The sequence below is a fragment of the Suricata suricatta genome, chromosome 16 (assembly GCF_006229205.1).
Source record: "Suricata suricatta isolate VVHF042 chromosome 16, meerkat_22Aug2017_6uvM2_HiC, whole genome shotgun sequence".
Taxonomy (NCBI): domain Eukaryota; kingdom Metazoa; phylum Chordata; class Mammalia; order Carnivora; family Herpestidae; genus Suricata; species Suricata suricatta.
Window position 1 is genome coordinate 47,798,392 of NC_043715.1, and position 10,061 is coordinate 47,808,452.

At 56.3% G+C, this 10,061-nt stretch overlaps 1 protein-coding gene across 2 annotated transcripts in view; it reads left to right on the plus strand.

Moving 5' to 3' along the window:
- Positions 1 to 739: 739 nt before the first annotated feature.
- LOC115280214 overlaps positions 740 to 10,061 on the plus strand; it is a 32,090-nt gene continuing 22,768 nt past the window's right edge. Inside the window, exons 1-3 of one of the 2 annotated variants that reach the window (XM_029924952.1) lie at positions 740 to 1,118; positions 3,517 to 3,647; positions 6,866 to 7,002. In XM_029924952.1, coding sequence (XP_029780812.1) covers positions 1,059 to 1,118; positions 3,517 to 3,647; positions 6,866 to 7,002 — 328 coding nt within the window. In that variant the 5' untranslated portion in view covers positions 740 to 1,058. The remainder of the gene's footprint in view (positions 1,119 to 3,516; positions 3,648 to 6,865; positions 7,003 to 10,061) is intronic. The other variant, XR_003903710.1, reaches the window with a different exon arrangement.

The window sequence follows — 10,061 nt, forward strand, 5'->3', positions numbered from 1 at the left end:
GACAGGGAGGAGCCAGAGCTGCAGCCTCAGAGTCCGAGGCCGCTGGGGGCCGCAGACGGGCACAAGGGGCCGCAGAGGGACAGAGAGGAGCCTCGGAAAGCCTCGGGGACAAAAGGCAATGGAATGGGAGGCAGAGGGATGAAGCAGGAAGGGGACAGCGAGTGACACAGGGGGACGGAAGGCGACTTAAGGGGTTGCAGGGATACGGGGAAGAGCTGGAGTAGGGGCCGCAAAGAGTCTGGGGACGCAGGCGGACCGGGAGGCACTGGGCCAGGCGCGGGCCTTCACCTTCCAAGAGCTGGAGCGGGAGAGGCCGCGCCTTCGCCCAAGCCCCCTCCGGCAGTCGGGTCAGCGGGGTGGATGGCAGCCGGCGGGCGGGATCGTGAGAGACGGACTTGCGTGGAATCACTGCCCGCCTTCCGGCCACCTGCCCTTGAGTACCGGCCCCGGCCTCATAGGCTCCTCTACTCACCGTCACTCAGAATGCGCTTCCGCTCCCGGCCCCGCCACCATCCGCCAGTTGGTGGGCTCCCGGCTCCGCCCCGCCCAGGCTCGGACCCGCCCTTATCCGCAGTCTCCGTAGCCTCACAGGGCGCTTCCTCCAGACGGTCCGCTGCAGACTCTGCCCCGCCCCAGCGCCCTCCGGGTCCATCTAAGACGTCACTTCCACCTCTAGCCACGCCCCGTCCGCCCTACCCGATCCGGGGCCTTTTCAATCCTCTTCCTGCCCCGACCGCTTCCTTCCACCCTTCCTCAAAACCCGCCCCCATCCCTCGGCACGCCTCCTCCTTCTGGCCCCACCCGGAGCCCGGACCTGTTCCGTCTGCGCATGCGCCTCACCTCCCCGCCCTTCGTTAGTAAATCGGCCAGGCTCTCAGCTCGTGCGCCCTTTCAGGCAGTTGCGGCCTCGCGGCCCCCACCACACCCGCGCGCCCGGGCTGGTGGGGCCAGAGGTGAAGTGGCAGTTGAGGGAACGTTGGTGACCGCTGAGGGCACGTGAGGTGTTGGTGCCTGGTATTCCTCCATCCCCGGTGTCGCCCACTCCCGCTTCCCTGGGGATGCATCGGCCGGCTCTTCTCCCCGCGTCTTGGTGCAGCGGAGCTCTGGACCTGGGACTTGTGAGTGACCCCGTCCCCCTGCACAGCCCTGCGTGGGCACGGCAGGGAGGAGCTGCGCCCTACCAGTCCCACCCCTTCCCTCCTTGGGCCCTGGACTGGTCCCGGCTCTTTCTACCCCGGGACCACCCTCCGCCTGCACGCCCACCCTCCTCTAGCCTCAGGGCACGCTGTTATCCAGCTGGAGGCTCTGGGCTTACAGGAGGGAAAACAGGAAAATAAGAAAGGATCAAAACGGAGCGATTCTCCCGAAGGGACAGGCAGAGAGAGAGGAAATGACGGTAAATGTGCGCCTTCCCCTGAGGAAGAGGAGGTGGGAGTCTTTGAGAGCCACTCAGAGACCCCGCAGGACCCTGGTGTCTGTAAAACTGCTCCTGGACTGGGGTGGCCATCGTGGGCTCTTAGGCGGACACCAGTCTCCAAAGCTGTAGGCGTGTGTGCAAATTGGCAGTCATGGACTCTGGACAGGACATCCTTCTCCAAAGGTGCAGGCGTGTGCAAGGTGGCGATCATGGGCCCTGGAGTGGACAGCAGTCTCCAAAGGTGCAGGCGTGTGTGCAAGGTGGGGGTCGTGGGCCCTGAAGTAGACAGCAGTCTCGAAAGGTAGAAGCATGTGTGCACGGTGGTGGTTGTGCGCTCTGGAGCTGACACCCATCTCCAAAGATGCTGGCCTGTGGGCAAGGAGGCGGTCATGGGCTCTGGAGCAGACTCCCATCTGTAAAGGTGCAGGCGTGTGTGCACGATGGGGAACGTGGACTCTGGGGCGGACACCAGTCTCCAAAGGTGCAGGTGTTTGTGCAAGGTGGGGGTCGTGGGACCAGGAGCGAAGAGCAGTCTCGAAAGGTACAGGCGTGTGTGCCCGGTGTGGGTCGTGCGCTCAGGAGCTGACACCTGTCTCCAAAGGTGCAGGCATGTGTGTAAGGTGATGGTCATGGACTCTGGAGCAGACACCCGTCTCCAAAGGTGCAGGCGTGTGTGAAAGGTGGCGGTTGTGGGCTCTGGGACAGACACCAGTCTCCAAAGGTGCAGGCGTGTGTTCACGGTGGGGATTGTGGTCTCTGGGACAGACACCAGTCTCCATAGGTGCAGGCCTATGTGCGTGTTGGGGGTCGTGGCCCTGGGGTGGACAACAGTTTCCAAAGGTGAAGGTGTTTGGGCAAGGTAGGTGTCGTGGGCCCAGGAGCGGACACCACTTTCCAAAGTACAAGCAGTTGTGCATGTTGGGGGTCGTGCGCTCTGGAGCTGACACCCGTCTCCAAAGTTGCTGCATGTTTGCAAGGTGGCAGTCATTGGCTCTGGGGTGGACACCAGTACCAAGGTGCAGGCGTGTGTGCAAGGTGGCGGTCGTGGGCTCTGGGGCGGACACCAGTCTCCAAAGGAGTTGGCATGTGTGCAAGGTGGATGCCGTGGGCTCTGGAGCAGACACCAGTCTCCAAAGGTGCAGGCATGTGTGCACGTCAGGGGTCATGGGTTCTGGTGCTGACTGCAGCCTCTAAAGATTCAGGTCTGTGTGCACGGTGGAGGTCGTGGACCCTGGAGCAGACACCAGTCTCCAAAGGTGCAGGCATGTATACACGGAGGGGGTCTTTGGCCCTGGGACGGACACCAGTCTCCAAAGGTGCTTGCGTGTGTGCAAAGTGGATTTCGTGGTCTCTGGAGCTGACACCAGTCTCCGAAGATGTAGGCTTGTGTACAACGTGGGGGTCGTGTGCTCTGGAGCGGACATCAGTCTTCAAAGGTGCAGGCCTGTGTAAAAGGTGGGAGTCGTGTGCCCTGGAGCAGACACCAGTCTCCAAAGGTTCAGGCGTGTGTGCACGGTGGGGGTCTTTGGCCCTGGACCGGATACTAGTCTCCAAAGGTGCAGGCGTGTGTTCAAGGTGGCTGTCGTGGCCTCTGGAGCAGACACCCGTCTCCAAATGTGCAGGTGTGTGTGCAAGGTGGTGGTCGTGGACTCTAGGCGCTCACCAGTCTCCAAAGGTCAAGCGTGTGTGCACGGCGGGGGTCGTTGGCCCTGGAGCGGGCACCAGTCTCTAAAAGCGCAGGTGTGTGTGTGCATGGTGGGGGCAGGGGCCCTGGAGGAAAACCATTCTCCAAATGTGTTTGCATGTTTGCACGTTGGGGGTCGTGGGCCCTGGAACAGACAGCAGTCTCCAATGGTGCAGGCGTGTTTGCATGGTGGGGGTTGTGGGCCCTGGAGCGGATACAAGTCTCCAAACGTGCAGGCGTGTGAGAACAGTGAGGATCATGGGCTCTGGAGTGGACACCAATCTCCAAAGATGCAGGCCTGTGTGCAAGGTAGGGAAGTGGGTTCAGGAGCTGACACCAGTCTCCAAAGGTGCAGACGTGCGTGCAAATTGGGCATCATGGGCTCTGGAGCGGACACCAGTCTCCTAATTTGCAGGCTGTGTACAAGGTGGAATCGTGGGCCCTGGAGCTGACACCAGTATCCAAAGGTAGAGGTGTGTGTTCAACGTGGGGATCCTGTTCTCTGGAGCTGACGCCAGTCTTCAAAGGTGCAGGCATGTGTGCAAGGTGGGAAAGTGGGATCTGGAGTGGAAACCAGTCTCCAAAGTTGCAGGCTTGTGTACAAGGTGGGACCAGGGCCCTGGAGCTGACACCAGTATCCAAAGGTGCAAGTGTGTGTTCAACGTGGGGATCCTGTTCTCTGGAGCTGACACCAGTCTCCAAAGGTGCAGGCGTGTGTGCAATGTCGGGATTGTGGACTCTGGAGGTGACACCAGTCTTCAAAGTGCAGGCGTGTGTGCAAGATGGGCATGGTGGGCTTTGGAGCCACACCAATCTCTAAAGGTGCAGATGTGAGTACGAGGTGGGGATCTTGGACTCTGGAGCTGACAGCAGTCTCCAAAGCTGCAGGCGTGTGTGCACGGTGGGGATGGTGGCTCTGGAGCTGACACCAGTCTCCAAAGCTGCAGGCGTGTGTCCAAGGTGGGGAACATGGGCTCTGGAGCTGATACCAGTCTCCAGAGGTGCAGGCATTGTGTCCAAGGTGGGGAACATGGGCTCTGGAGCTGACACCAGTCTCCAAAGTTGCAGGCATGTGTGCACGGTGGGGAACATGGGCTCTGGAGCTGACACCAGTCCCCAGAGGTGCAGGCATTGTGCAAGGTGGGGAACATGGGCTCTGGAGCTGATACCAGTCCCCAGAGGCGCAGGCATTGTGCAAGGTGGAGTCTCTCTGATGTGTTTGTGAAGGTCAGCAACCCAGGTGAGTTCCTTGCCTACAGTGTGACTGTAATGGGTACAGGATTCCCAAATCTAGCCCCATCGTTGTATTGGAAATGTCACGAGGAACCTCACTTCTACTCACGGGCTCATTAATTCTGTGCCGGGCCTTGGCCTGATGGTATTCATTGTTGAACCCCCCACCCCACCCCCCACTGAGAAAGAACCACGGTTAGGGCTAGGTTCAAGCCGACGAATGACAGAACCTCTGAAAGGACAGTCGTGCAGGGCTCTGCCATGAGGGCTGAGTTGTGGGTGTCTGTCAGTCAGTGTTCTGGTCAGGCTTCGTGTTTGGCTCCAGCGTCTGGCTGAGCGTCTCTTGGAAGTCGAGGTTTGGGCTCACGGTCCGCTTCTGCAGGAACCATCCAGGCCCTTGACAGGTCACGCTGACCTTGTGGCTTCCTCCCTGAAGAAATCTCAAGTGGCCACCACAGCGCCAGTGCGGGTCCTGGCCCACGGGTGGCGCGTGGCACCCCCAGAGGCCAGAGCCATGGCCCCGGGTTAGGTTTAGGTCACGGGAGGGGACAGGGGATGAACCAACAGCAGGGCAGGGCCCTTCCCCGAGGGCTGAGCAGAGGGAGCTTGATGGGGCTCTGGTGAGCCTGAGGGGCCGGCTTTGAGGGCTGGCTAACTCTGCAGACCAGGCGGGCCAGGCGGGCCAGGCGGAGGGTTGGGTCCAGGAGAGGTTTGGGTCCAGGCTGTCCTGGAGGCCTGAGGCTCGTGTGGGTGTGTCATGGTGAACATCAGGCCATTTTTCTGGGAGACTGCATGCCTCTCGAGTGTCCCAAGTCACTTGTCTCCACACCTGCCCGATGGATGCCCCTAGAGTGAGCGAGGCGAGGCCCGGGTGGGGTTACTGGTTCGGATCTCGGTGGAGGCGGGCCGAGCCGTGAGAGGTGCGGTGATCTCCCCTGCGGGAGAGTTGAGGGTGATGGGAGGGTGAGGGTCAGGCTTCGGGTGTGGGTTTGGGGGTTGTCGGATCACATGGGTCAGGCTCATGCTTCACTCTGGATCCTCTTCTAAAACGCTCTCCCGGACACGAAAACTGGCCTGGCGATGTGCCCCCCTTTCCTCCCTGATGAATTTTGGCGCCGGTCAGGTGTCTCTAGTCAATTCTTTCCTCGGCAGTGGGACCGGGGTCCCCTAAGGTCAAGGCCAAGGTTAGGGTAAGGTAAGTTCCCGGGAGGTGACAGGGTCAGGAGCAGCAGCAGGGCCGGCTTCCCCCAGAGGGCTGAGCTGAGGGAGAGGGTCAGTGTGCGAGTCAGGTTGAGAGTTTGGGCGAGGGGGCCGGCCAGGTGCGTGGGAGATGCGGACGGGCTTCCGAATCCCCTCTGTGGCCCCACCCTTGCCTTGGAAGCGGCCCGGGGCCCCTCTGGGCTTCTTCCAGCCGGAGGATCCTGGGCTGGGTAGGAGCTCTGGTTCTGTTCTGGCTGAAATGTAGATGGTGTGCACCCTGAGGGCAAGAACCATGGCAGGGGTCAGTCCAGGCCGCAGGAAGACACAGCCTCTGAAACAACAGCCATGCAGTGCAGCGATGTGCCCAGAGGGCCAAGTTAAGGCTGGGTGTTCGTGTTGTGATCGGGCTTGGCATTTGGCTCCTGGGTCTTGCCAAGTGTCTCAGGGAGGTCGAGGTTTGGGCCCCTGATCCGTTTCTGCAGGCCCTTCTGAGCCTCGTATATGTCACCACGAACTCCCGGCTTCCTTCCTGAAGCAATGTCATGTGGCTACGCCCACCAGTTCAGTTCCTGTCCCAGAGGTGGGGCGTGGTGCTGCGAGAGGCCAGAGCCATGGCTAGGGTCCGGCTGAATGCCTGGGAGGGGGCAGGGGACGACCGGAGAGTGGTGCAGGGCTCTCCCCCGAGGGCTCAAGTGAGGTTGGGGGCTCAGTCGAGTGAAGTTGGTAGGGTGCGCTGAGCTTTCGGGGTGTGCTTCAAGGGCCTGCAAACTCTATGGGCCAGGTGGAGGTTTGGGCTCAGGATCTCCTCTGGTAGGCACAAGGCTCGTGTGGAAATGTCCTGGTGAACGTCGGGCTTTTTTGCTCACGGGATTCCATGCCTTTCAAGTGCCCCAAGTCACTTCCCTCCACACGTGCATGATGGACGCCCATAGAGCCAGAGGCCTGTAGAGGATTAGGGTTCGGATCCCGGGGGTGGCAGGGGGCGGGCCGTGAGAGGTGCGGTGATCTCCACCGCGGGACATTTGAGGGCGCACGGGAGGGTGAGGGTCTGGCTGCGGGGCTGGGTTCAGGGGTTGGCCTTCACTGTGTTTCTATTGACAACACTGCTAAATAATGGTATGTGCCCACAGCACTGGGCTGTCGGCCGTTTTCAGTGCAAACCAAGCTCCACACTAACTTAAGCCCATTTTTGAGGCATGAGATTGTCAGGCAGCTGGTGAGTAGGGAGAGTGGGGAGAGCGGAAGGGTGAACTATGAGTGTGATGATTGTTCTGTGGGCTCTCCCAGCAAGAGGCCGACCCCCTCACTCTCTGTTTCTCTGCATTTCCCAGACGTCTGCTGCAGCTGTGCTTGGCGGAATCAGGATTTGCCACTCAGATAACCACCAGTTGGGAAGCAAAAGTAAGCTTCTCCTCCAATGTGACCGTGATCCCTGCTGCTCCACCAAAGGAAGAGGCCCTGGAGGAAGGTGCCGTGGACATTTACTCATTATGCTGATTAAGAATAGCTGTTTCATTCATTTTCCTCTACGACCTGAGTAGCATAGAGTGTTAAGGCACGTTTTTCAGTGATTTCATGTGTGGATTTAAATTCATGAAGCCAGTCATAGTACAGTAACTAGAGAAATTAAGAATGATTTTTTCTTTTTCATTAATCTTTTTAATTGGCACCCAAGTTAGCATAGAAGACAACAGTGATGTCAAGTGTAGATTTCTTAATGCCCCTTCCCCATTTAGCCCACCCCCCTCCCACATCCCCTCCAGTAACCCTCTGTTTGTTCTCCATATTTAAGGGTCTCTTAACTCGCTAGTGTTTTATCGATTTTGTTAATTCTTTCAACAAAGCAGCTTCTGGTTCCATTGATCTGTTGTACTGTGGGTTTTTTGTTTTTTGTTTCCTGTGTGGTTTGGTTTAAAGCATTGAGTTCTGCTCTAATCTTTATTTTCTGTCTTCTGTGCTTTGGGTTTTTTTTTTTTGTTGTTGTTCTTTTTCCAGCTCTTTGAGGTGCAAGGGTAGGTTGTGTGTCTGAGACCTTCCTTCTTTTTTTCCTTCCTTCCTCCCTTAGGAAGGCCTGGATTATTATATACTTCCCTGTTATGACTGCTTTTGCTGTGTCCCAGAGGTTTGGGCCGTCGTGTTGTCACGTTCATGGGCGTTCGTGTACTGTTTAATGTCCTCCTTCCCTGTGTGGGTGGCCCCTTCATTCTTTAGTAGGATGTTCTGTAGTCTCCAACTATTGTTATCTTTGCTCTTTTCCCCCCCAGTGGTTGAATTTGAGTTTCATAGGGTTGTGTTCTGAAATTAGGCACGGTATGATCTCGATCTTTTTGTGCTTGCTGAGGGCTGACTTGTGTCCCAGGACGCGGTCTGTGCTGGAGAGTGTTCCCTGTGCACTGGGGACGAATGTATCTGGCGCTGCTTTAGGATGAAATGTTCTAAAAATATGTGTGTTTAGTCCATCTGATCCAGGGTGTCATACAAAGTCACTGTTTTCTTTGTTGATTTTCCCTTCAGGTGATCTGTCCATTTCAGGGAGTGGGGTGTTGGAATCCCTTACTATGATGGTTATTTTTAGCAATGAGTTTCCTTATGTTTGTTAATAATTGATTTATATATTTGGGTGCCCTCACATTTGGAGCATAAATACTTACAATTGTTATGTCTTCTTGGTAGATAGACCCCTTCTGCCCTGTCAGAGGCAAGCAGCAATCTGTGGCCGGGAAGGGGACCCTCACCTGATCATGCTGGTGCCCCCATCTCAGGCTTCTGGGCTCCAGCACTGTAAGAAATAAATTTCTGAGGGAGAGACAGGGTGTGAATGGCAGAGGGGCAGAGAGAGAGAGGGAGACACAGAATCAGAAGCAGGCTCCAGACTCCAAACAGTCAGTACAGAGCAACACGCAGGGCACTACAAAATCCAAGCACTGGCTTGGATAGCCGTAATGCAAAGTGCTGCAGCCATCACGGAAGGCTGTCCTGAGTGTACTCAAATGACGGCTCATAGAACTCCCACGAAATCCAGTAATCGTGCACCGCAGTACACATCCAGTGGAAATGAAATCAGTGTGTCCAAGTTATACCTGCGACCCCATGTTCACTGCAGTCTGTACAGTACAGTCAGGGTACGGAAATTTTAGTCCAGTGCCCATCGATGCAGCAATTTGGACAAAAAAGTGGAGATTTTTTAGCTTTTAGAGGACAAGGACCTCCCGGTTTATGGAAACAGGAACGTCATGGAAGACCTACATTTCAGTGAAATAAGCACTCTCAGGAAAAGCGATCTCTCTGACTGCATTCATATTGAGACTGGAAAATATTAAGGTCTCCTGGTGGAGGAGGGCAGCTGGGCGGTTGCCAAGACTTTGGGGAGGAGGCAGGAGGTGTGGTATTCCCTGCTTGTGGAGAAACTGTCCTGTTAGATGGAAGAGCCTGGAAACATGCTGCACAACCCTGTGCACCGATTTAACAACAATGCGCTGTCTACTTGGACAGGTGTCATGCTCCCATTTCTTCACCACAGAAATATAATGACAAACAATGTAAATACAAAATACAAGTGTGCTGCAGGGAGATGGGTCACTGAGGTTGATGGGGAGAATGACAGGAAGACCCTAACACCAGGCGCTGAAGAACACGTGAACACAAATCCTACACCAGCAAGGTGGCCCTGTCCTTTCCCAAAGAGCACAAACGTGGTTCAGTGGAGGCAACGTGGGCTCAGGTAATACGGGTTCTCCTGATGGTGAATCTTTGTCAGAACCGCCAGGAATCGACGTTATGCTCCACAGATGAAAGACTTCCAGGATATCCTTGCTTCAACGAGACAGGTTCTCTGGGACACAATGACATTTAGAAATCCAGCAGTCTCCTGGTTTTCCTGTTTCTTTGTGGAAACAGGCATTGGGAAATCAAATTCTATCAAAACTGTTACTTTTCACAAGATTTAGGCTCTAAAGGAAACTGGGGTCGTAATTTGGCTCTGCTTGTATTTATATTCTCCGATGAAACCTACCTTAAGAGGTTTACTTGCAAAAGCCTACAGACCTCATCCACCCCTCTTCCCACTGGCAGATTGAAAGGACGGTGAGTGGGGATTCTTCTACCCACAGCTGGGGTTCTTTCTGCACACCCTGCAGGACACAACGTCCCTATGGTGCTCCTTGGGCGAGAGCCAAGTGATCACACTGATGCTCAGGCTATGATGGAGACCTTGTGGGTCTCTTTGAATGACACTTTTCGCCCGGCACACAGAAGTGCAGCTAGGATCAGTGGCAGGCGCCTGAGCAAGACAGGATTATTCTCAGCAGCAGTATCAGAAGAGAAATGTGAGATCCCATTCTAAGAAGGTGGAGAAAGAAGAAGTCTCCCCGTCTAGTCCTAGCACTTCCTGAGTTCTCCAGTTCCCACAGGATCGGGATTGGCCCGTGGCTCAACACGAAGCCACCTGCGGAAGGCAGGAACCCTGCGCTGCCCTCTGTGACGACGGTGGCGTTGGGAAGAACACGTCCCAACACAGGAAGAGGGCTG